The 27,270-nt window shown below is 39.4% G+C and overlaps 2 protein-coding genes across 2 annotated transcripts; both read left to right on the top strand.

The window, feature by feature from the left end:
• Positions 1-1,053: 1,053 nt before the first annotated feature.
• On the top strand, positions 1,054-10,117 carry cndp2 (carnosine dipeptidase 2). The gene is made up of 12 exons (XM_067612844.1): positions 1,054-1,270; positions 2,808-2,885; positions 3,294-3,437; positions 3,605-3,767; positions 5,518-5,606; positions 7,313-7,513; positions 7,608-7,692; positions 7,837-7,997; positions 8,107-8,271; positions 9,014-9,155; positions 9,537-9,684; positions 9,912-10,117. Exons 2-12 carry the CDS (start codon positions 2,826-2,828, stop codon positions 9,976-9,978), a joined length of 1,425 nt encoding a protein of 474 aa, XP_067468945.1. The 5' UTR covers positions 1,054-1,270; positions 2,808-2,825; the 3' UTR covers positions 9,979-10,117.
• A 1,209-nt stretch (positions 10,118-11,326) lies between these two features.
• Positions 11,327-23,873, top strand: recql4 (RecQ helicase-like 4). Its single transcript, XM_067612842.1, has 28 exons — positions 11,327-11,732; positions 11,952-11,985; positions 12,116-12,234; positions 12,367-12,513; positions 12,680-12,837; positions 13,175-14,294; positions 14,385-14,467; positions 14,562-14,661; positions 15,020-15,206; positions 15,622-15,732; positions 15,889-16,050; positions 16,190-16,282; positions 16,507-16,643; positions 16,749-16,832; positions 17,180-17,368; positions 17,517-17,699; positions 17,836-18,037; positions 18,232-18,425; positions 18,724-18,807; positions 19,305-19,442; positions 19,551-19,691; positions 19,905-20,190; positions 20,798-20,927; positions 21,085-21,251; positions 21,358-21,535; positions 22,105-22,258; positions 22,347-22,455; positions 23,569-23,873. The coding sequence occupies exons 1-28, from the start codon at positions 11,649-11,651 to the stop codon at positions 23,688-23,690; spliced, it is 4,896 nt and encodes a 1,631-aa protein (XP_067468943.1). The 5' UTR covers positions 11,327-11,648; the 3' UTR covers positions 23,691-23,873.
• Positions 23,874-27,270: the final 3,397 nt, after the last annotated feature.

The following is a 27,270-nucleotide window of genomic DNA, read 5'->3' as shown; positions in this document are numbered from 1 at the left end:
TTACATGTGCCTGTTTAAAAGGACAGATCCACAACCTCTCAAGTCTTTCATAAAATAAGTCAGGTGCCCAAACGAACATTGAAACAGGTTTTGCTTGCTGTAATCATTCATGCTGATCCTTTCCAAATACTTAGTGTAAGTGATGGGTAACAAAATCCACAGCCCTAGTTCTGACCAAAAATATACTTAAAGGTTTATCTGAAGATAATGAGCCTTCAGTCATCTGAGTTTGTCAAAGTGGATATCTTCCACAGTTGCAGTCTTTTTGGGAAAGTTTTCTCTTGTGTTTTCCTGTTCAGCTGCCGTGGAAGGATCATAACAAGAGGGACTTTGGCACAAAAAGACTTTCAAGATATTGAACTGATATGACTAATTTGGACAACTGAAGCCTCATATTTTTTTGCACAGAAGGACTGTGGATTTTGTCCACCCATCACTTCCATTAAAAGTGCATCACAAAATGATCCCTTAATAGCCAGTATGAACAGGAGGAATGATCACAGCAAGAAAAACATGTCAGTGTTCAGCTGGGTACATGACTGTAGTTTAAGACAGACTTGGAAGAACTGTGAACCCATCCTTTAATGAGGTCCAAACAAAGGAGAAATAGAAGGCAACAACACATCTTCTGAAAAATTATTGGAACACGTCTAGTTCTTATAATGTTTACATCAATAGTTCTCACTTTTTCACATCAAGGACCCCTAAACCGACACAAATTAGACCACGGACCTCCATCTGATAAGATTTTTTCTTTTAGATGTTTTATTACAGAAAGTGTAACCAAAATAGTCATACATTCTTTCATTGTGTTGCTTATTATACAAATTATTCCCCTTTTTGCTGAGGACCCCCTGGAACCCCGTCAAGGACGCCTTAGGGGTCCCCGGAGAGACACAGGAAAACAATCATAACCGTACATCACAGTAAGGGATATTCACATTATGTAGCATGCATCCTGTTCATTTTGGGGACACATGTAGATTCATCAGAGTGGGTACATCTCCCCTTTACAGGGTCTCTGGACCATTACGAAGCATCTCCGCTGACCCACAATTCTTTGCGCCATGAATACAATCAAGCAGCCACCAGTGTGCTGAAGTCTCTCCGCTCCTGTCGCTTGTTTTGTTGCGTAGAATAAAACGAAACGATTTCAAATCTTCAAGCTTATCTACGAGGTGTGTCAGTCGGCAAAGCTGCAAACACAAAACGTGTTTGTCAGTTGAGAAGAGTCACGTGTGGAAATCAGCTGCACAGGAATTAACAGGAAGTGAGTTTATAACTGAGCGAGTAGTTTGTTGATTCTCTCTGTTTTAGAAGATGGCACCGCTATCTTTGTACACTATTTGACAGTAAAGTTTACCTGTCATTCAATGAAACGTTACCTCACCCAGCTATTGCTACTCATGGAGATATTTAACTGTTTAGCTAGTCAGTCAGCAACCTTACTGTCACTCAGACTGTTACCTAGCTGCTTTAAATCTGTTGAGCTACGGGCCTGCTCTGCTAAAAGCTCTGTATTTATGTACAGGAAAATCGAAACTTCAATATCTAATTAATTTTCAATTCACTGAAGTTCAGATTATTAGTTATGAATAGCTACAATGTTTAACGCTAGCTCTAAAAGCAGATCATAACTCCGCCTTAGGTAAAATGCACATTTTGCTATTTCATGTCCTATTTTATTGATTGTATGTAATTGTTCAAATTCCAATGTACAAATATATATTAATATACAAAATCTTGCAATAATTCTGTATATGAATAATGTTCAGTTAACAGAAGTAGGGCTGCAACTATTTTCATTATCGATGTGTTGATTATTTTCTCGATGAATCGATTAGTTGGTGAAAATTATGAAAAATGTGTGTCAGACATCACTGTGTCCCAAATCCCAAGATGACATCCCCAAATGTCTTGTTTTGTCCCGACCAACATATTCAACCCAAATATATTCAGTTTATTGTCATAGAAGACTAAAGAAACCAGAAAATATTCACTAATGAGAAGTTGGAATAAGAGAATTTTGATTTTTTCTTCTTAAAAATGGCACAAAACGATTCATATTTTATGAGAGTAGATGGCGATTAATTTAGTAGTTGGCAAATAATTGATTAATCGACTAAACATTGCAGCTCTAAACAGAAGTATATTTATAATAATTACACAATTTTTTGTAGTATTCGCATATTTATGTCCCAATTGTACTGTATATATTCATGTACATATACAATATTCTTCTGCTGTTATTGAAAATTTTCTGATACTTCCTTATTTCCACTTCAGAGCAATTTTCAGAGCTTATTTTCCCATAATCAGTGAATAACACGTATAATAGTTTAACTTGCTGCTCATATCTTAGTAAGATTTGTTCTCAACTCAATAAGAGGATCACTGTGAGGTACTTAATTAGAATAGAATGAATGAAATTTAAATCAGTAAAAAATGTGTGGCAAGATTTTTCAGTGATGTGATAAATGTCTCCAAATACAGCTGAGAGGGAGGGAAGTGAGTCCTCTCCCATAATGGTACTTTTTTATGATGTAACTTCCTAATTTGTGCCTTTTGTGTCTTGACATTTACTCTCCATACTACTCATAAAAAGCAAACAAAATTCACAAAGTAATCGGCCAGTCAGCTGTCACAACCCTAACTTCCTGGCACTACGGCAAATTGTGTGCATGACAGAGGAGCTACAATACAGCAATTGTCAGCAGGTTTGCGGCAGGGCGGGGTTTTTATCCTCCCATAAGATAACACAGGCCTCGAGGTAGAGTCTCACACCATTCTGCCTGTTTAACCCTCAGCTCCTCTCACTGGCAAAGATGGCTCATCTCCCAGCATTTTTCAAGTATGTGGACGAACATCAGGATCTTTATGTGCAGGTAAGCTCATTCTGAGGAACATTTTGACTTAATAGTTCAATATGTTCCCTATTGGACCTCTTGCTGTTAGGTCAACTAATCATTGCAGTGATTAGATTGCAGCCAAAGGTCTGCCTTTACCTGATCAAGTAGCAGTCTTCAGCAGCATTGTAACTCATTCACTCGGAGTCAGTTAGAGTTTTTGTGCCAAATGTCATAAATGTAAAACCACTGGACCACATGAAATCACATTGGCTTCAGTGTCATGATAACTGTAGCTGTAGTTAAACTTCACAGAAGTCTAAATGTGCTTAGAAACGCTCACTCTGGCTCCATTTTACAGTTTGAACGAAGCTCTAACAACGTGTGAACATTAAACTTCTGTTTAGACAATGCAGAGGTTTGATCAGAATTGTTTGTCTTTGCCAGCGCCTTGCAGAGTGGGTGGGAGTCCAGAGTGTGTCCGCTTGGCCAGAGAAGCGCGGGGAGATCAAGAAGATGATGGAGATGGCGGCTAAGGACATTGAGAGGCTGGGGGGAACAGTGGAGTTGGTGGACATCGGCAAACAGAAGGTCAGAGTGTGTGAGAGTGTGTTTTCCTATATAACCTGCTGCTTTTAAAACTCAAATTTGCCCTATTTAGCAGTGTGGAGCCTCTTTGACTATTTTTGTTGTTTGAAAGCAGTCAAGTACCCTACAAATTTAGCAGCTGATAGTCATTATACCTGTTGACCATGCAGCTTTCCACTGGAGAGGAGATCCCCCTGCCACCTATCGTTCTGGGGCGTTTGGGGTCAGACCCAGGCAAGAAGACTGTGTGCATCTATGGTCACCTTGATGTCCAGCCAGCCAGTATCGATGACGGATGGGATACAGAGCCTTTCACTCTGGTGGAGAAAGATGGTGAGAGCAGAATATATTCGGTTTCTGTTTGGTCAAGTCCTGTACAGAACAACCCTGAAGCTGTTTCAATATGATCCGGAAAGTTTTCCAGTCAAAACGAAACCGCTTCACTGGAAGTTATTGAAAGACACTGGAATGCTGTTTGGGCAGTAAGAAGATACGCAATGTTATAAAATTCAGGGTTACTTTCAGAAAGTTTACAATATCAAATGTTACTGACATAAAAGCCTTCATATTCCCTACAGAGACTGTTTCCCCCACCAGAAACAAAAAGAACAGTATGGAAAATACAGTTTAACTGAGCAATGACCTTTTCGCCCTTTGTAAAATGAAACTGGTAATTTAATATCAAACCCTCTTTAACACATGTGTCGGTGTCATTCATATCTCACTACCACATAACGGCAACGTCAATCAGCTTCTTTCATGAGCAGATAAGTTATTTTAATCATCATTTAATCAACTTCTTGTTTAAATGCTCTTTGAACTTTTATCTGCTTTGTACCTGTGATCATATCACTATATATTTCCAAAGTCCGACCCGGTCACCTTATGTTTTAGGGTAGAGTACTTAATTATGTCTTATCTGCCAAACTCACAGGTGAAGTTTAACTGGAACTGCTGTTTTCAACATCGATCAGTAATGCACTCAGCTTTTCAGAGGGAAAAATGGCTCAAATTAATCATTTATTCTGGAAATATATTACTACAATGACAATGTTGTTCAGTCTTTTTGGACATACTGTATGTATTTTATATGTGTCATTTAATTATTCTTTGTTATTCATCAATGTAGTTCCAATTCACACATCTACAAATTGTCTGTACTTGTCACAGTGCTTTTAAATTGGTGCCATTGCATTGTTAGACTCCACAATAATACAAATACTATACTATTGAACAGCAACTGGGTGTGAACTTCTATAACCCCTGTAACCTCTGTGTAATGCATCAGCACAATTTAACCCGATCAGCTTCCTCGTCTGCCGATGTACTTGACAGATAAAGTATTACAGATTAGGACAATATAAATTATATCTGATATAAATATCCAATAAATCACATCAATGAGACAAGCTCACCTTTGACAACATATGGATGGTAAACTGTCAGATAGGGCACAAAATTAGCACCAGTCACCAGCCAAATGCTGGTAAAATATGCAAGTGGCTGGTAGATTTGCTTCACTCACCAGCCAAAAAAACAATGGTAGTCTATTGAGTGGCTGGTAAAATGTGAACATTCACTAGCCATTTGTCCGGTGGACAAAAAAAGTTAATTTTTCACCTTGCTGTCAGATATTGGGACAGTTTTTTATTGTTTCCCTTTTTTCTTTGCTGGATTTTTTACCCAGATGTTCTCGTGCATTTTTTGGTGAGCTGTCAGCTGACAGAAAAACCCACATTCACTTCCTCCTGTCTCATTCCTGTCTGTCCATCTCAATTCTTACTTTCGTTATGTTTTACCAGACACAACTGATTCACTGTTAGCTATTCATTTCTTATTGGAAATGTGTATTTGAGCAACACAAAGTCTTGACTAGTTGTAATGCTCATTTCACATCAAAATGGACAGACATATTTGATATTCAGCTATAATAAACATAAACTAAACTGATCTGACCTTGAACTGACCTGTTGAATTTTTTGGTTTGTCTCATTTTTCAACAAACAAATACATAAGATGCTACAATCACATTAAAATTCTACACACTTGGGCTTGAAGCTAAACCACTTTTTTCTCTTTGCAGGTAAGCTCTATGGCAGAGGTTCCACTGATGACAAAGGTCCAGTATTGGCCTGGTTTAACTGCATTGAGGCCCACCAGAAGATAAAGCAGGTAAAGTTCCCACCACAGTTTCATCCAGAATGTAGTATCTGTTTATACCCTTCGATGCACACTGTAATCAGGGTCAGAAAAAGAGCTGAAGTTGACAAAACCACATCTGCAGTGTCCTGTTTACAGGGGTGCTTTGAGTCCGACAGCAGTTCCCACCCACACTCACACAAATCAAGCTTTCTTTAGTCTATTTGCTGAGACAAATTGTATCCGTAGATTATCCAAAACATAAAGTGGGAACTGTGAGTGAAGTGGGACCAGACCTCTGTAACAAGACTTTGTGTGATGTGCAGCCAGCCGATATTAATCATAGAGGCATGACAGAACAAGTCTGAAGATAATGAGAACAAATATACTTTGGCGTGAGGTTGGTTATGTTCTGTACAAAAATAAGCTGAAGCTGTTTATTTATCACTTGGCAAGTTGGGTGTGGTTGAAATGTGATGGGAAACATCAGGACTGGAATGCCGTTTGAAAGGCAGAGTGGTAACGTGTTAATTTATGGGAAATGTTAACATTGATTTGGAATTTATTGAAAGTGAATAGAATGATAACTTGAGGTTACATCAATCTCTTGCGTTGTTCAACAATTTAATTTTATGTTTTTAGACTTCTGAGATTACATAACAGATTGCTAGAGATGCTGGTTATTTTGGATGAATGCAAACTATATAGCTGTGGTTTATTATGCTGTGACAGTGATCACAGTAGTCCATAAGCCACAGAACATTTTGGTTCCTGCATCTGAGATGCAACTCACTCTGTCTTGAAAGGCAAAGACTATTAGCGCTGTTGCTATAGTTCTATCCATCCTTGCATAAAATCAGAGTATTTAGCTGGATGTTGGATATTTTATGGATTTTCAGTGTGATTTTTAACTGCCACACAAAACAAACAAGTAAAGCCACACTGGTGAAGTATTGATAGTTCACCAATACTAGTACAGTATTGATCATTACCTACATAATATAAAATATCAATCTGTCTTTAGACTGGACTGCTCTATTATTATACTTTATTATTTACAAATTCACTCTGATATACAAGACATAAATGACAATATTGAGTGTTTTTCAGTGGAAATGTCCTTTTAAAAGTTGTGAATTTTGATTCCAGGAGATGTGCACAGTTTACTGATAGCATACAATACAGGGTAAAATGATAGAGTAAACATAAATTAAAGATATAAAATACTTAGATATAGGACAGTAGATTTCAACGAGTCATTTTCCACAATGATTGTGCATTATTTTTAAAAATGGACTATCTCTGTGTTAAAGTACAGAGCTGATTTGGTAATTGCTTGTTGATTACTTTAGAGCTGTCAGCAGGGTCGGTGGTCAAAGGTCTCTGGATAAAATAGGTAATCTTGTGGCTTGTCATATCCCAGCTCTCACTTAATGATTATCCAAGTCGTGTCGTCTGCTTCTTGTTTTGAACCACCTTTTCAGTTTTTCCTGAAACAGTGATGGACATTTAGTGAAGCTGTTTACTGTAGCTTGGTACAGAACAAAAAAATGATTGTAATACATAGTATAGTAAATATCGACATACAATACTGTTATTTTCCACCTGCGTACCTTCAGCTTTGCTCTCATGAAATTGATTTCCCTGTTGCTTGTCTCACCAATGTGCAAGAGTGAGACCTGGTGATAATACTTATTAACATAGACGTTTTTTTTTCTCTGTTTATATTTGTGTTGCAGGAGCTTCCCATCAACATTAAATTCTGCTTCGAGGGGATGGAGGAATCTGGATCTGAGGGCCTGGACGAACTGGTCTTTGCCCGAAAAGATACCTTCTTAAAAGACGTGGACTATGTCTGCATCTCTGACAACTATTGGCTGGGCAAGACCAAACCCTGCATCACCTATGGTCTGAGAGGGATCTGCTACTTCTTCATCGAGGTGAAGTCTGATTGCAGCACTGTTTTAAACTTTAAGCAGAATCATTTAAACTGTGGGGAAAACAACCTTGTCTAAATGATCTCTAAATTTACAGGTGGAGTGCGGTTGCAAGGACCTACACTCAGGGGTGTTTGGCGGTTCTGTTCACGAAGCCATGACCGACCTCATTGCACTTATGGGCAAGTGAAGCTGCTGTTTGAACTTAAGTCTCATAAAGCTCATTTGAGTTCAGTCTTGAAGGCAGACACTGGCAATAAAAAATTGTTTATTTGAACAGACGATTTTAGGAGAGTTTTACATTTAGTTTGTCTTTTCTTCAACAGGCTCCTTGATAGACAAGAGGGGGAAGATCTTGGTTCCTGGGATGCACGACGACGTGGCCCCTCTGACAGAAGAGGAGAAAAAGCTGTATGAGAAAATTGATTTTGACTTGGATGAGTACTGCAAAGATGTTGGAGTTGGACAGCTACTGCACGACACCAAGGCAAGGAATTTAAGTCTGTTATTAACACGACTCAAAAAGTAGAACTGTGCTGCACTACTCTTGGTTGCTGCATTGTTAGGAAAATTGTTTTTATTTCTTTTTCTTGTAGGAGCAAATCCTAATGCACCGCTGGAGGTACCCATCTCTTTCCCTTCATGGTATTGAGGGGGCTTTTGCTGAAACAGGGGCCAAGACCGTCATCCCTCGCAAGGTCATCGGCAAATTCTCCATCCGCCTCGTCCCTGACATGGACCCCAAAGTTGTGGAGAAGCAGGTAGACCTGAAATACATTATAATGATCTTTGTCATCTGGTAGTATTCATGTGACTGCACCGTTGTAAAGGTTGTGGTGTGGAACATCCACCAGTGGAATTTAAAACTTTATGATTGTGGCAACCACTTGAGTCCCTTAGTGGAAGTGTGACACAATGATGATTCACCCAGTCATGCTTTCTTAAAAAGAATATTGCATCTACAACTAAAATGTTGCTTGTAAAGCAGATTTTACAGAGCAGCCTGTATTTGTGCAGTGCTTATGATAACAAACTGGCCAAAAAGCTACTAAGATACTCAAAGACAATAACTCAGTGAACAATGTGGGTCCTCTTCCATTTTCCAGGACAAGTGGAGTTATTGAAATGTTGAAGATATTGTAATGTGGCCCCTACCACTACAATAAAAATATATATAGTAATACATTAACAGAGCATTGCTTTAATATCCTTTGTCAAAAAGAAGTTTACCAGGTGTTTCATGTGAAAGTGAAAAAAACACACGAACAAAACAAGTGACATACCATGAATACACACAAAATTGAGAGCACATTAAAATCACATTAAAATGCAAGATTATAAATGTGTATTATCAGGAATCCTTTAAAATACGAGACTGATTCAGCATTAGTCTGCTCCAGCATGTTTCATAACCTCAAATGTCTTGTCCTCACAAACAAAATAGTCAAAAATCTTCTTGGTGCTTTGATTTCACTAACATTTTTCTCTTTTTTTAATTTAAAGGTTACTGACTATCTGCAGAAGAAGTTTGCTGAGCTGGGGAGCCCCAACAAATTGAATGTATGCATGGGCCACGGGGCCAAAGCCTGGGTGTCTGACTTCAACCACCCTCACTACATGGCTGGTCGAAAGGCCATGAAGACAGGTACAGAGACTGAGTGATAGAAGACTGATAGAAATCTATATGATTAAAGCTGCTCAGTTCAACCATCAGTTCAATCAAAACACACAAAAAACATATACATGGACATTAATGGAATTTTGTTTGTGGTGCTCAACTCATCAAAATAATCCACAGACCTCTGACATTGTCAGAAGTTACAACTGTAGAATATAGTTCCAACTTTCTAATTGTTTAACAGTCGCAAAACCCCATCTCAAATGTAAAAAAAAAACAAAACCCTGAAACTATCTGCATGTTTAAAAGTTTTTTTTTTTTTCACCATACATTCTTCTCTTGCGAATATATATTTTTTCCTTATTGAGTGTCTCTTCTGTTTCTCTTCTCCTCCCTGCTGGGCTGTAGTCTTCGGTGTGGAGCCTGACCTGACCCGTGAGGGTGGCAGTATCCCCGTCACCCTGACTTTCCAGGAGGCCACGGGACGCAACGTCATGCTGCTTCCCGTAGGATCCTCTGATGATGGTGCTCACTCCCAGAATGAAAAACTCAACAGGTGTGTGTCACAGTGCAGAGTTTCACTTCCTTTTCTACCTGAGCCACTGTGATTAAAGAGGAAAGGGAGCTGAGGAGTCCATAGCAGCAAATAATCACTTTTTTTGTTAATTTAGAGGCGATGATGAGGGAAAAGAACATCATTAAGGCCATTTTTAACTACTGTCTATCTGTTTGACTTTTACTTTTACCACAAAAGTCATCACTGTTTCTTTTTTGCCTTTTCAGGTCCAACTACATTCAGGGAGTCAAGATGCTGGGTGCATACTTCCACGAGGTGTCTCAACTGGAATAAATTGATGTCTTAAGAGAAATGTGAAATAATATCCATCTCTGTCTCTCTATTAGAGCCATAGCCTTAGTATGATATACCTCCCACAGTGAACAGTTTTATACACACTGCCTCCTGATAATAAAAGAGCTTTTCTTTGTTCTTTTTGTTGTCCTGTTTCATTAATGCCGTAAATGTTTTTGATTTTACCATAAGGAACTGCATCAATAACCATCTTATAATTACCCATAATGTTATTGTATTTAAAGGCCAATAATATTAAGCCAGCCACTTTGGGCTAATATTAGTTAATCACATATTAATTTTGGCATATATTTTGGCCAATAAGTAACAAGAAATAGCACAGAAATGCCAAAGATATGGTTTATGGTTTCCATTATGTAGTTTGTCCACTAGAGGGTTCTTATAAGTTTAGTTCTCATGATATATAGTTACTTTTTTAACTCTCAAATATCCATAATACCTCAAAAATACAGTATTGTTTGGGCTCTAGTCTTAAATGCTCCATATCAGTTAGTAGGGGTTTCCATATGGTTCCTGTGCAGAAGCACACTCACAATGTGCAACATATGATTTTTGGAAAGAACAGTCCAATGCTGGCCAACCCCCCAAACTATTGGACAGTTTTACCTCTTTGGGCCTGAACAATTATTTATTTGGTGGAACTGCTAACAGCTCAAACATCTGTAACAAGACAAGGAGCCACAGCTACCTACACACAAGCGTTACAAGCCAAAACGTTTGGGAAGTAATGGTTTAATCATTAACTTAATTTTTTTGTATTTTATAATAAAAGTACAAGTACCTCAAAATTACAGTACAGTACATGTATTTAGTTACATTCCACCACTGTCGATTTATGTATTTTACACACTACTTCATCATAGTTCAAACTTAAATGAGGAGGACATGCTGCCCAAGCTCATCCCACTGAATCTGGATGCCAGATTTCTCTTTGGCACAGTTAATGGACAGGTTAGATATTCGGCAGCTCCACAATTGTTACGCTGACCAGTTTTTATCTCTATCATCGTTATGTTGTCATCACTATTTAATTAATTTCAACCATTAAATGAAGCCGGTAAGAAAAGACAAATCTATGCGTAATTAAATTGACGGAAAGAGGGATCGAGGAGCGAACCTGGCAGCCAAATCATTTCTCATAGGATGGCGAAGTCATGACCTGCCCTGCGATGCCTCTGATTGGCTACTTTTCACTGCCTTCATTGGTTGGGTTGGCTAGGTTTAGGAATGAGGCGTGAGATTGACCAGGATAAACCAATCAGAGGTAGAGTAGGGCGGGTCAAGACTTCGCCATCCTAGGAAAAAAATTATTGCAACCTTGCAACACAAGCTGTCAATTTCCGGCGCGGGAAAATCGTAAACAACCCTCTTGCTCCTTACTACAGGCAGCAGCTAACAGTGTGATTGCTATGGACTAAAAATATAAAGTGCTCGTCTGCGAACGTTATAGCAACTTTTAATGGCGAAATAAGAAGCTAAAGTTACTAACGGTTACTAAAAACGTTGCGTTTATAACGTTAGCAAGCCATTGCGTTGCTGTAACATTAGCTTTCACCTAACACGTAACCCCAAAATATGTACGCGTTATTATAAAGATAGCTAAATTATACATTCTGTCAGGTAGTGGGAGTATTGACCTTACAGTCATTATGGATCGCTACAACGACGTGAAACTTCTGCTGAAGAGCTGGGAGCAGGGATTTGTCAAACAGCACCAGAGGAAACCCAACAAGGTGATTTAAATGTTAAATGATAGCTGAGAGTTAGCAGGCAGCAAAGACAGGGCAACGCATTGTTTTGAGTTAACGTTACTACAACGAGGTATTTTGTATTATTCTCGTGGTCTCATTATAGTTCTGTTTATCCACAGGACGTACAACTTACTGCTACAGTTAGTGTTGCTAACAGGTTGTTTCCCTTTTTTCATAAAAGTTTATTATTTTCATTTTCAGGAGGATATTGACCAAGCCCCAGAGGAGACCAGGAGTGAGTACAGACTATACATTTCACCACAGATAAACAGATTTGTCTCCTTGATCTTTATTTCTGGTCCATCTCTTGCATTAAAAATCTGTTCAGGGACACAGGAATGCAATATCGTATGTCTTCTTTCCAGATCTGTATAAAGAGTATCGCAGTCTGAAACTGGCTAAAGAGAACAGCAGCAGCACTGATGCAACCAGTAGATACACTGAACAGTCCAGATCTACAGCTGAGAATCACGCAGCACAGAAGGTACTGAAGAAAGTGTGTGTGCGCATACATATTTTTGTGTGTATAAATGTGTTTACAGTGTAAATGTGACAGTGTATAAGCATAAACAAGTTACAAAACAAGCCCATGTATTTGTCTACTCTGTCTATTTAGGACGCTGATTGTTGGGGTGCCCATCTGAATCGCAGTACATTGCCGGTGTCTTCTCCCAAACTGACAACCCAGGACAGAGACAGTCTTAAGGCCTCAGCTCAGTACTATGGCCTAAAACTTAAAAACAACCTGGGTACTCTCAGTAAGGTGAGGCACACTTGGAAAAAATCAGCACACTCACTGGGGTGAGAGAGAGAAGAATTATACCCTTGAAAACAATCTGGGCTCTCTAACTGTTATAGGATAGAAGAATAGACAGTAGAACAGATTTCCTTAATTTTTGTACTATTATTATCATATCCTGTTATTCAAGGAGAGACCCGTCTCATTGAAGAAGTCAAGCTTTCCTGGTCGGTTGCCTCTAAACTCCTTGAGAGATGGACAAAGTGGACAGACAAACAGCCCCGTCGCTGCTGCTGCTACTGCCAGAACCACATCCACTGATCCTGAATCCAGCCCCTTCTCACCAAGGTAATGATGTTAGGTCCATATTATTAGTGCAATTGTCACTGATACATACATATTATTATTCTGGTTATAATATGAGATACAACATCAGATAATTGAACCCGGTGGCAAATGGGAAATACAAGTAGTTAATATAGCAGTTTCTTTTTCTTTTGTAATGACTTGTGCAGCCCAACCATATACTCCATATTTCTTTTTATTTCATACTCTTTCACAACCCTCCAATAATTTTGCTTCAAGCCAGGTACCCCTTAAAAACATGTATTTGAATACAAATGGCCATTCTACAAATAAATCTTTTGTTTTTAAGCCCTCCTTTTAATTGTGTCTCTGTTTACAGAAGAGTGAAACCTTGTCTAGGATCTCTGGCTTCAAAGGAGCTCCATCCAGTGGAGCCTGAGGAACTGTTTCAACCATTTGAACCTGTCAGAGAGTCTTGCGAAGAACCTGTAAATGCTACTAGTAGTAGTAGTGGCAATAATAATAGTACTAAGAGTAGTAATGGTGAAGTTATTAGTTCACAAAGTCAAAATGCTTCGAGTCTTGCTTCTCCATTCAAATCCTCTGCCCTGTTTACATCATTGTCTCCTCCGGGTAGTGTAGGAACCTCAAGAGAAGATGCAGGAGTCTCAGGGAAGTTAAATGACAGTATAAGAGCTTCAGAAGACATAAAAGGAAATGCCAAAACTGTAGGAACTTCACAGGGAGGCATTGGGGCTGCAGGTGTTGGCAGTTTGTCTGGCTTGAGAGGAAGCCCACAGATTGTTGGAAGTTTCAGAGGAGGAGTGAGAGGAAGGCCCTCTCCTGCCAGCAGGCTGAGCTCTGTGGACAGGAGGTGGCTAGAGAGGTGTCAGGTGTTTGGAGAGATGGGGGCTGAAGAGAGGCCTGGAGCAGGAAACCAGGAGATAGAGCTGACAAAAAAAGAGGGAGAGAGAGCAGAGGGAAAAGAAATTGAAGAAGAAAAGCAAGGAGGTGACAGAGGAGGGAAAGGAGCAATGGTAGAAGAGGGAGAAAGAAGTGGGAGATTAGGCATGGACAGAGATGAAAGCTTAGAGAGCATTACTAGTGACAGAAAAATCAGTAAAAGTGCACCGAAACATGGAAAAGGAGGGGTGGAAGTCAGAGAGATAAGGGAGGGAGACATTGAGATGGCAAGAGGACTGACACCACCTCAAACACCAGAAGCCGACAGTGCGAGTAATCCCAAATCCAAAGTTACAAAGAAGAGAGGGAGGAAGAGGCAGAGAGAGGGAGAGAACATGGAGGGAGAGATGACAGAGGAAGGAGGAGTAAAGAAGAGGCAGAGAAAAGGCAAAAAGAAAGAGGGGAGCTCTGACGTAAACCCCAGCCCAGCTGAAGGAGGAGGAGGAGGAGGAGGAAGGAAGAAAAGGAGAACCAAGAAAAAGGGAGAGGAAGAGGGTGAGCCAGAAGAAGAGAAAGAAACCAAGGTACCAAAAAAGGTAAGGCAATTCATTCATATCCATCCTGGATCATACTGTATGTTATAGTTTTTGTGCGGATGCATTAAGTACAACATTATTCCTGTCAAGGTCCCCCAAGAGAACTTGTTAGGAGAAATAGAAGAAGAATTTGGAGCTAAGAGAATGTCTTATACGCAGCCTGTCAGAGCCAGGTAAGAACATACATGTTCTCAGACTGCAAAGTGGTATTGAAGTGTCTCTTCTTTGTAGCCTGTGCACAAAAAAATCTTAATTTGAACTTTACAGAAGCATGAAAGGAGCAGAGGGTAACTTTGTGAAGATAAACCTGAAGAAGAAATCTCATGTCAAAGGATATGCACTAAGAGGGATTGCTCTACGCAAACAGGTAAGTATGAGTGTGTGTCCGTGTGTATGTTTATGACTGAATGCAGGATTAGTCCAACATTCATTGCTGCTGGTGTTTAGGGAGGTTGTATTATAATAAAACATTACAGGTATATTTGTTATTTCAAATTAAACAAATTCTAAATATAAAATGCAGTTCTTGTTGGGGAATTCTCCTCCAAATCTGATAAACCAACTTTGTTTATTGCTATTGATATACTGGAAATAAGACAAGAGTGCCCTTACTATGTCTTTGTCCCAGGAATCTGAACCATGCATGCAATTTTGCATGATTCTTAAACACATAAAGCCAAATTTATCCAGAGTAACACAAATTGACTCCTGTGTATGTGTTTCAGTTGTACATGCAGAAGTTCCAGCTGAAAGGGGAGCGTTTTGGTGGAGGTGGTGGATTTTTTGGCCGAGGCAGGGGTGGCTTCAGAGGGGGCTTTAGAGGGGGCTTCAGAGGGGGCCTCAATCGCCAGGGGGATACCTGCTTCAAGTGTGGAGGGACTGGACACTGGGCCATTGAATGCAAAGGACGAGGTAACACAGGGTGACGTGCACACACACACACACACATAAGGACTTATAATTTCCTTGCTTGTTAACAACAAATATAAGCTCCCGGGGTACATTTTAGAAAATATCACGTTCAAAACCGAACCCTTCAGGTCCAGAGTAGTAATGATCGTTCAGCATCACAAACTGCTCTGTAGAAACAAGCCAGCACAGGTTAGTGTCAAATGTCTTGAATTGTTGTGACTATTATTGAAATGATGAGACAAGAGCAAGGGTTTGCTTCCACGTATTTCTTTGTTTTTCTACTTCTCACTTAGTCATATTCTATTCATATTCTTCATCTTTAGCTATGTGGAGAAACTTCTCACAAAACTCTAAATGTCACCTCTGAATTATTGCTATTAATGAACACCAAAAACCTCTGACCTCTATTTCACAGCCCCTCCTCCTCCTGTTTCTGAGGACCAACCTGTTGAGGAGGAACCGTTTGAACTACCCACCCTGGAGGAAGTTGCCAGGGCAACAGGAACGCTGCAACCCCAGCCGCTATGTAAGCCTGTTGAACTTACTGCCTATTTAATGAGCATGTTGCAACAAAACATGAGAAAAAACAGCTGCAAAATCATGAAGCTTTAGTTGCAGTATGACAGATGCTTGTGTGTGTGTGTTTAACGTGTGTGAGTTCTGTTGTGTCTGTGTGTTGCAGCATCAACTCCCGGTATCAAAGAGGAGCAGGGGGTCCAGGAGAAGGAGGGGGACAATAAAGACGAGGTGTTGCTGAATGTGATTCGTCCTGACTATGAACGCCCCGCTCCTCCACCACCCATGGAACCACTTTATCATCTCAAAGATGATGGAAAAGTTCAGGGTAAAAACACCTTGTGATATTACATTGAAAACCTGAATGATACTCGGTGAATAAAAGTAGTCATGCATTTGACTTTTAAAAAAAAATGTGTATTTCTATATCACAACCATATGACCGTGACGTGTGTGTGTCTGTTCAGCAACACCAGCCGAAGTGTTTGCAGCTCTGAAAGACCTCGGCTATCAGTCGTTCAGACCAGGACAGGAGGACGCCATCATGAGGATTCTGTCAGGTAAACACGCGCAGCACAGTCTTGTACTATATGTATTTATATCTGTATATGTATGTATATGGCACAAGTAGTACTGGTAAAATTATTAGTGATTAGGTCTACCTCTCTCTCTCTGTCTGGTGTCTGCCCCGTGACCAACTTATGTTGGATAAGACCCACCTTCTTGATGGTTAGGAACAAATCAAAGACAAATGACAATGACTTCTCTCTCTCTCTCTCTTTAGGTCTCTCTACCCTTGTGGTGTTGTCAACAGGGATGGGCAAATCATTGTGCTATCAGCTCCCAGCTTACCTTTACGCACAGCGATCAAACTGCATCACTTTAGTAATTTCACCTCTAGTTTCACTAATGGATGACCAGGTCCGCACCCTCTCTCACACACAAATCAAGCAACAAGAAATATACTTTTTGAGAACAGTTACAGTAACAAATTCTGTTGTGAATGTCTTGTTTGTGTGTGTGTAGCTGTCTGGCCTTCCAGCCAAGCTGAAAGCAGCCTGTATCCACTCCAACATGACGATGAAACAGAGAGAAGCTGCGATAGAAAAGGTAACGCACACAGTAAAGAGTAGTAGGAAGCCATCAGGGTTGGATGAAATGCTTCAGTTCTGTGTGTAGATCCCCAGCATCTTCCTGCATGTATCAGGGAATAAAAAATAACGAAGTTTTAAATCTAGTATCAAAATTAATCCCTACAGGTCACATCATAATTCTCCTCCCCCTCATTTGTGTATGGATGTAATTTAAGAATCACAAATTGTTTCCAGAAATAGTTAAGTGCTTCAATCCAGTCCTGCTACAACTAGGCGGTATTATTTTTTTCTGTAAACTCTAGATTTGTTGTTGTTTTTTTTTTTCAACCCAGAATGTGTGCTTTCCTCTCTCTGTTTCTACAGGTGAAGTCAGGTCAGGTGTGTTTGTTACTCCTCTCTCCAGAGGCTCTGGTTGGTGGCGGTGGTTCAGGTTCGGGGTGTCTGCCCTCTGCTCAGGAGCTCCCTCCTGTGGCCTTTGCCTGTATAGATGAAGCTCATTGTGTCTCAGAATGGTCACACAACTTCCGACCCTGCTACCTAAGGCTCTGTAAGGTGAGTAAATCTGAAGTCATAGTTGAAGTTTTCATAATTATTGCCTACTGATGATAGCTGAAATCACTGTCGGCTGATCAGCAGCCAATCAGCCACAAAACAATGTTGTTGTGTATATGCAAACAACCTGATGTATTTGTCTTTGTAGGTACTGAGGGAGCGTTTGGGAGTGCAGTGCTTACTGGGACTCACTGCTACGGCCACGCTGTCCACGGCTCTGGACATCGCTCAACATCTGGGCATCAATGATCAGGACGGCATCGCAGTCAGATCTGCAGCAGTGCCTCCAAACCTGCAACTGTCTGTGTCCATGGACAGAGAGAAGGATCAGGTATGATGATTAGTGTGTTTCTTTGTGTCCCTGGTAAACGATGAAATTAGACTGAGTGCAGGTTTGGAAGGAAGTGACTTATTAAAATGAATTCACTCTTGTTTTTTCTCTGTCTCTCCTGTCTGTATTTTTCAAGGCCTTAGTAGCCTTGCTGAAAGGTGATCGTTTTGGTTGTCTGGACTCCATCATCGTCTACTGCACCAGAAGGGAGGAGACTGCTCGTGTGGCGGCGTTGCTCAGGACCTGCCTGCAGGGAGTGCTGTTGAAAGAAAACCGCCAAATTAGTAACAGCAGCCAGATACAAAGCAACCCTGCAGGACAGAGAAAGAAAGAACTGGGTAAGGGTGGGATATTTTGTGTTTCTGATTGATCGAAAATTAGTTTATTTTTCACTAAAATGGAAAGAGAGAAACACAGACATACCATATTTCAAGCTACAATGTTGTACGGAAAACTGTTTACATCACTTAACGGGCATTTTCTCAGTGTTTTCATCTCTTGTTTTCCCACCACCCTGTCTTTCTACATTCAGCAAGGAAGAAGATTCGTAAACCGCTGAAGTGGCAGGCTGAGTCGTACCATGCCGGCCTTTCAGGATCAGAACGCCGTCGGGTTCAGAACAACTTCATGTGCGGGGAGCTCAGAATCGTGGTGGCCACTGTGGCGTTTGGAATGGGCCTCGATAAATCTGACGTCCGTGGTATCATTCACTACAACATGCCCAAGGTGCGTAGTGGTCTAATTCCAGTCTCTCTTCATACTGGATTTATAAGAGCAATGAAATATTTTGGACTCTTATTGCAGCTCTGAGTGTCGGAGTGCAACTAACAAACAAAAGTGTGATAACTTTTACAAAAAAATACGAAGGAAATCAAAAACACTTTTAATATCTACTCGTCAGTATTTTAATATGTCAATATATCTTTTTTTGAGAGATTGTTTGGTATCTGTCTTTCAATGTGTGTTTATTACAGCCCAAGTCATATCTTTAACAGAATTTTCTTACTTCTAAATGTTTTTTCAGAGCTTTGAGAGTTACGTTCAGGAAATTGGGAGAGCAGGGAGAGACGGAGAACCGGCTCACTGTCACCTTTTCCTTGACCCTGAGGTAAGACTTGAACTGTCAATTTAGGAAGGAACTAACCTGACCCTAAACATTTCAGGGCTTACGGCCAAAATCACTGGATTTGCAGTTGGATTTGTCATGTTATTTTGCTGTTTATTCCAGTCATGTACAATGATTTAGCATTTAAACTTTATGTCAAACATGTTATTGCATAATACAATTACGTTGGCTGTAGCTGATAAATGTGTTTATCTACGTCCTTTATAGTGCCTTGAATCTTTTTTTGTCTTCTTCATGCCTAAATATGTCACACTCACAACAGTACAACATGCTAGAAATCTAGTAATATATAATATTGTTATGTAATAAAGGTACTGGTATTACTGGTAAAGGTACTCTTTCTTTTTTTTTTCCTCCCACACCAGTACTCTTGACTGCTACATTTTCTTACTATGTGGTTCTCTGGTGGTCTGTTTCTTGGTGCTATCACCTGTACAGTATGTTACAAATGAATTTGATGGCTGTGTTCTTATGTGTAGGGCGGGGACCTCCATGAACTCCGACGTCACATCTACGCAGACACAGTAGACTACTACACAGTAAAGAGACTGGTCCAGAAAGTTTTCCCTCCGTGCAAATGTAAACAGATACACCAGAAACAACAGGAACTTGTTAAGGTAACTCTCCCTGTCAGTGTGGTTTAAATGCTGCTTCAAGAGACACCATGGTACTCTATAGACTAAAAACACAAGATATTAAATGTATGTATCTGTCTGTGTTTGGAGGACATTGAGGACTCGGAGCTGTTGGAGATGATGGATGTGTGTGATCAGGAAAGCAGCCTGAACCCCTCCACTCAGCAGGACATGGTGCAGTCCACAGACTACAGTCACCATGCAGACATACCAAAACCTTCTGCTGCACAGGTATTTAAAAGGGAAAATGGTCTTGAATTTGAACTTATTCTTTACTCTTTTACCCAATAAAAATGGGACACTGAAGTGGATAAGAGAAAAATTCAGAATCCAAGAAATTGAAGTCTATGAACTATGTGTTGTTGATCATTTTTGTTGAGGACAACTTACAATATTATCTGTATAGGAAGTGAGTGTGTGACGTGACTGTGTTTTTGTTAAAAGGTGGTGTCACATCCTGATTCAGAGGAGCCACTTCTCCAAGAACATAAAGCTGAACAAAAGGAAGAGGAGAAGCAGCAGGAGGAGGAGGAAGGAGAGAAGGGAGTTAAAGAAGAGGAGACGGATGGTTCAGTGAAACAACAGGATGTGGAGGTGATGGCAGCTGGTGATTGGCCGAGGGAGCAGGAAGTGGAGAGAAGCGATTGGCCCAGAGAGCGAGTGTGTCACACCCATGAAAGAGCGATTCCCATCCAGGAGACAGTAGAAGCTCTGGACATTACAGAGGAGGGTATGTGGAAACATACACAAGGATATGGACATGAATGAAAACAAAAGTAGATGCTATATGTTGCTGGGCAGATAGATATGTGAGTGGGAGAGTAGGTACACATACAAGACACCTGTGGAGAATATAAATAGAAATCATTAATGTTATTGAGGTATTTTTCTTTTTCTTACTGGTATGTATTTTAAAAAGAATAAAAATATATTTTTTTTACATGATCCAGGAAGACAGATTTTCAGCCTGACCTGACTGAAGAAAATTGGTCCAGTCAAGTCCTGTGAGGCGGCAATACACTTATTTATTTTTTTTAACAGTACATTTAGAATAGAGGAGTTTTGTGTGTTTGAATGCAATAAATCAAGTGAAAACGCAAAAGAACAGGCTGGAGCAGAACTGTTCTAGTCAGAGTTAGTCCAGTAGTAGTAGTGTATAGATGTTCTCCGTGTTTATTGGAGGAAAATTTGGAAACAAATACACACTGAAACAGAAGAAACAGTTAAAACATACAGAATGTACAAGAAAATCTGTAAACTTTCTACTTGGAGAGCAAAACAATATCACTTTTGAATCCATTTCTCTCATTTTGTGTGTGTGTGTGTGTGTGTTTCAGGTGTAGAAACGCTGCTCTGCTATCTGGAGCTGCATCCTCAGCGCTTTGTTGAACTTCTCCACTCCACCCTTTCTGTGTGTAAAGTCAGCTGCTACGATGGACCAAGACAGCTCAAGAAACTGACAAAAATGTATGAAATGACTGTCTGTCCTCACTCGGGTACACTAGACTTAAAAAGCCACAGAAATGTACCAAACGTCACCATGTGTTTGTCTATATAAAGATATAGAACTGTTGAAGGACTAGTGTTCAATTTTTTATATTTAACTTTTATTTTTCCCCCACAGCTGCCCTCCGATTGCTGTGGTGCTGGCCAGAAGGCGGATGGCAGGCGAACGAGTGGAGACGTGTGATCAGGTGGAGTTTGATGTTGTCGAGGTAGCGGACACTATGGGATGGCAGCTTCCTCTTGTGAAAAGAGGACTCAGACAGCTGCAGTGGAGCACTGATAGAGGTATGTGTGTGTGTGTCACTGGTTAAATTTTTAGTATTATTATATAAACTGACTAAAAGTTGATTAATGACACTGAAACTATTGCTCATAAATATTTGTGTTTCAGCTGGCGGACGTAGTGGTGTCCTTGTCGAATTCTCCTCCCCGTCTTTCTACTTTCGTTCCTATGGCGACCTAAGTGATGAGGAGATGGACAAAGTGTGTCAGTTCCTCCATAATCGAGTGCAGGACCAAGAGAGAACACAACTCTACCAGCTGACCGCCTGCTTCAAGGCCTTCAAAAGGTGCACTCACATTTTCACCCTCTATTGAAATGTGTCACACATTTCCAGTGCAGCTGACAAATGTTTTTGTTCACACTGCTGAAAGATAGGTCGGAAGAGTGTTTTCAGATGTTTTTTAATGGGAAGTTATTGTTTCTATTGGTTTCAGAAGGTTGCACTTTATTTTATACTGTGTGATTGACATTGCCTTAACAAATATGAATATTGTAGGACTCCAATTGAGCAGTGAGTTTTTTTCTGTACATTTTAAAGGTTGTTATGAAATATCTGATTCTCCCATTATTAAAAATGCCCACATTGTCGGCATTATCACCAGTAGAGACTCTGCAGAAAATCTCAATAAATTAAGAGTTGACCCGTAAGAATAAGCTTTAGAGATTTGACTCAGTCGTAAGCATGTGTGTTGACTAATCCTTTTTATATTCCTGTTTATGTCTCTGCTCTTTGTATGTGCAACCGTGTGTGTGTGCTACTGTATCCTCTGCCCGTCTGTATACTTGTATACTTTACTTTGTGTTCATTTTATACTGTATGTTTTTAACTTTGTGTGTGTTTGTGTTGTGTTGCAGTGTTGCGTTCCGAAGTGTATTGTCCTGTGTAGATGATCTGGATGAGAGTCGCAGTCTGCAGCTGAAAAACCTTCTCTCTGAGTACTTTGACAAGAGACGAGACCGAGATCACGCGCTCAAACCAGTGGACACCGAGGAGCTTGACAAATTTAAGGTAAAACACACAGGATGATTATCAGAGTTTTAACTGAATGTGTGAAGTGAACGTGAAGTTAATGTGTGTTTTTGTTTTTCGTTTGTAGTTGTTAGACTGGGAGAATCAGATCAGAGCGGACATTAGAAGTTTTCTTTCCAACCGAAGTGATGAGAAGTTCTCTGGAAGAGCTGTTGCGAGAATCCTCCACGGCATAGGTGAGAGCACACATACACAAACAAAAGCATTCAATTATCTTCCCACATGATGTTCAAGTGCTAGTCTCCACCGTTTTAGGTTTATTGGCAACTCTAAGATATTATAAAATACAACATATCAGACGTCGTCAGGGGAAGAACGCTAAAGTCCTGGACTTATTTCCATGGTCGTCCCTGGTGGATGGAGACAGGTGTTTGTTGTCTGACGTGAAAAATATTTGAAAATAAATACTAAAGATATAATTGAATCCTAAGAACAAATAATCTATTAAATATGTTTAGGAAGAACTCAATATAAAAGGTACTTTTTCTACAAAATCACTATCTGCTCTGCGTTAAACATGAAGGTATTTACAGGTACAAGTCTGCAGGTTTAACTCTTTTTTGGTCATTTAAGTTTTTATTCATTTTGACATTTTGACACAATACAAAAATACAGATAATACAAACATGTCACTTTAAAATAAAGAGGGAAAAGAGAGAAAAACCAAAACAAAAAAACGTAAGTACACTACTATGATTAATGTCTGTTTGCCCTGTTAGACTTCAACATAGACTTTCAACCTCTAGAGGGCGATATGAGATCACTGAGAAAAATAAGAGATTGGCATTGTCACACTTAATAGGGCTGGTAGAAGGAAATCAAAAATCTTGTTTATCTATCTATTCTCAGTTTGCAAGCAAACAACTTTATAAAGTAACCATTATTAATATTGATCATCTTGCTGAGGAGAGCAATGCACCACCTGTGGCTTTGTCTCTCATACATGCTCATTGAATTCTCTTTATTTATAAGATAATATCTTAAAGTTATCTTATCCTTTACCCAGTCACAGCTGTCCAGCAAAACCGTAAGCTTCTAGACTTCATTGTCATCATTTCAAAAGTCCTCTCTTCTCTTTGCTGATTTTCATCTCATTGGCTACTGTATGCATGCTCAGAAAACTGTGACTGTGTGAAAAAAAGAATTGCAGTTACATTTTTTCTAAAAGACTATCTAATATTTCTGCCCCACTTGTTGGGAGAGGCAAATCAGGGGTAACTCTGCCCAAAGTGCATTTATCAGTTGAGTATCTTTATGCTTCACGTAAGGACTTCCAATCTCTGTTTCAGGCAGCCCTTGTTATCCTGCTCAAACCTATGGAAAAGATAGACGCTACTGGAGAAAGTACATCCAGTTTGACTTCAACCAGCTGATCAGATTGGCCACTCAGGAAATCATTCACTTTAAGTGAAATGCACATGCCGGTCAGCACAGGTGGACCTGGTTTAGATGGGTTTGTTTTTTACATGACTTGTACTCCATCATGTTAAATTATTTTAAAGTGTGATGTTTTCTACATGCTCCCCTTTTGTACAGATGTTTAAAATGTTTTTATTTATAGACTGAAACTAAATAAAATATTTGTATTTTTCTAGCTTGGTCTTGCGGTGACATTTATTTAAAAATAGTTTGCTAGTAATATTTCATTAGCAAGTCAGAAGATGGGGGAGTTGTTTTTTTTTTGTTTTTTTTAAAGATTTGTGTCACATTAATTAAAAGTTCTTGTCTTGTTTTTGGTGGGTTTTTATTAGTACAGTGACTCAAATGCTTAAACATCAGAAAGAAAGAAAAAAAAAAGACCTGACCCAGAAATGAACTGATATCTCCTCCGACCATCCGACTGTGTCAACATTACTGTTGACTCAAGACACTTAAAACGTGACAAGAATGCAAATATTGACCTGTATTGATTGAAGTATCTTAATAGTTGATCCACTTTTCTAATCTGATTACAAGCTGAAAGGAGGTTATCTGAATGAACAATGATTTAAAGAGAACAATAAAACCACTTCAGCGTCTTTTAACTGTGAACTCTGAACATATAAGAATACCTATCTGCTGCGACACTGACAACTTGTCATAAAATGTAAAGATATCTGTCCAAGGTGCATATTCTGTATATATTGGCTGACAGACTACAGTGTAGTGATACCCTCAGACTGAGAGACTGAACTGTAACTCAAGCTCTCTTTCATTTTTCCACGTCTGTGTCCATTATTGTTATTTGATGGTAAATTTTAAACTTTGCTGCTGCAGCAATGCAGAGAACAGTGGCACAGATGTTACAGACATGCTGACTGACTCTATTAAAACATACAAAAAAGGCTGAAAATTGGTGACGCTTTCCTGGAACTGCTTCAACCGGATTAGAGGATTGTGGTTGTATGAGCTTACAGGTGATAATACTCATATCTCTGCAGCTGAAACAGGAAAAACTCAGCCTCTTCTCGGAAAGGTTCGGCAGGTCAATGATGGCAATGATCAACCGACACTCCTGGGAAAGTTTGTTCTTGAACAAGTGGCTTTGACGAACAAGGGAATGTGAAAATGAGTTTGATGAAGTCAAACTGACCCCAGTTCTTTTCTATTCTTATATATGGGTCAACATACATACAGTGAGGTGATAGAAAGACTTTCATTTAATGTTTATTTGTAAAGGGATAAGTGTATAGCATGAATTAATGCCACTCACCACAGCATTGCCTGAGCTAGTTTGCAATGCCCATTCTGAGATGGGCCTTAGAAAAACATAAAACTCAACAAGAAAATAAACAAAACAGCACAAGAGACAAACAATCTACAATGATACAATAAAAATATAAAACGACAAGCACCAGATCACTCTTGAAAACATGACTGATTCCTCTTTGATTTCTGTGGGTAACAAGTTCCACATGTCGAATCCCCCAAACAGAAAGAATTCATCTCAATGAACACATTAATTTCAATTCACAGTTTAACATCAGTGCTGTAAATTACAGATGCTTGATCAATGTGAGTTTTTAAAATGGTACTGAGCAGGTTTTAAACACTCAAAATTCAAGGCGAAAGGAAGTCATATGAATATTTTGCTCCAAGACAACTAAGGCTGCAACTACCGATTATTTTGGTTATTGATTAATCGGAAAAAATGACGTTCAAAATTTCTCAGCAGCGATGGTGATGTCTTCCATTTGCTTGTTTTGTCTGGCTAACAGTTAAAAACCTTCAGATGTTCAATTCACTGTCATATATGATCAAGAAAAACAGCAAATCGTCATATTCGAGAAGCTGGAACCACAAAATGTTGGACAAATTTTGCATGAAAAATGACTAAAATGATGATCAAAATAGTTGCTGTTTAACCTTCTGTTGATGGATTAACCATTGCAGCTCTTAAGACAACACATGCTCATCATAGGGTAAATAACTCATCAGATAACTGACCTAATGTTTGTATTGAGGATATTTTCAGAACTTTCCGACATTCAGTAGAGGATGAAGATCTATTTCAAAGCATAAACATGTTTCTTTAATAAATGTTAAAATGTTGTATGTGTGTAAACTAAGCTTCTCCTTGATCTATTGTAGCTTGCATTGTACCTCATTTCTTTCAGTTTTTAGACTAAAGCCTCTGCCAAATTAATAAATGTAAAAATAAGTTGTCAAACTTTGCAGGGACTTACGTATATTTGAAAGAAAGAATGATGATTTCTGTAGTAAGTGAACTACCATCATAATATTAATAATGACTGCGTATTTTGTTTGTGACTGGATGGCAGAGAGACACATTTGTAGTTTTATTGAATGTGAGAGACAATAAGGAAACAAAATGGTCTTTTGATGGCAGGTTACAGAGAGAGTTCAACCACAACTGCTGTCAGTGCTTTCGTCGTCTTCCTCACCTCCCTACATGTTGTAACTCAGCTGACCATTCAACCACTGACTGTAAATGACCACCACAGACTTCACCTGGAAGTTCACTACTCATCACCTCTCCTTAATAACAGTCATTCACTCGAACACTCACTGCAGGTGCAGCAGTTGCAATAACTCCATCTTCAGACATTACAGAAACAGAATAAGTCTGGCTTCACATTTCTTCCACAAAGAAGCAGCTGTTTTTATTTATAGCTACTTTCCTTTCTCATCTTTCTGTGTTACTGCAGCACATTACCGCCTGACAAAGTTCTTTATGAAGTTGTAAAACTACACGTCCAGCTAAACAAGTCCCCTTTTGATCCTTCTCTGTCTTCCTGTTAATCTGCTGGTGTCTCAGTCAACAGTACTGTGAAAGACACATTATCCAGTATAATGTATGAGAAGCTCAAAGGTCCAGTTTTAGAGTGTTTTATTGGTAGAGTGAGTTACGTGATCCCAGCGGCTCATAAAACCTCCTAGAATTACAAAATTATGGATGTCAATTTGCTGAAAAGCTGGTTTTAGGGGAACGTAGTTCTCCTTTGTCAGCAGCTACATACTGTAATCTGCACTATTTGTTCTTTACACAGGGATTAAAGCAAGAAAAGATTTGTTAGCCTGGTAAGTTTTCCAGGAGGAAATGTGCACAATGTATTGAATTAAGTATTACATGAATTTAAAACTGCTCTATGCCTGAAGTCGGAGAAGGTGCCTGAGAACTTTAACCCCTGTCTTTATGGCATGATTAAAGGATCAGCACACAACCTAAATGTTGTCATTAAATGTATAATTTTGTCTGACTGCTTGTGGTTACACATACAGCACATGACTAAGCATACATATATAATGCATGCTTAGCTGCAAGCATATACATATTATGTCTCCCTCTTTGTATGATGAGTTGTCGGTGGACTCTGTCCCTAATGAAAATGTTCATATAACCTGTAAGTCTAGCAGATTAGATGTGACAGATAAAGTCCTCCACCTCTGGCTTCATTCATTCACATTAAGATTACATATTCTTCTGATGTGATCTGTTTTCACAAATACAGAATTAAGACTTTATTTCACTCCCAAAATTGTTTTCTTGT

The sequence above is a fragment of the Thunnus thynnus genome, chromosome 15 (genome assembly GCF_963924715.1).
Source record: "Thunnus thynnus chromosome 15, fThuThy2.1, whole genome shotgun sequence".
In the NCBI taxonomy this organism is placed as follows: domain Eukaryota; kingdom Metazoa; phylum Chordata; class Actinopteri; order Scombriformes; family Scombridae; genus Thunnus; species Thunnus thynnus.
The sequence above is the reverse complement of the archived record's forward strand: the minus strand, read 5'-3'. Positions and strand labels throughout refer to the sequence as shown.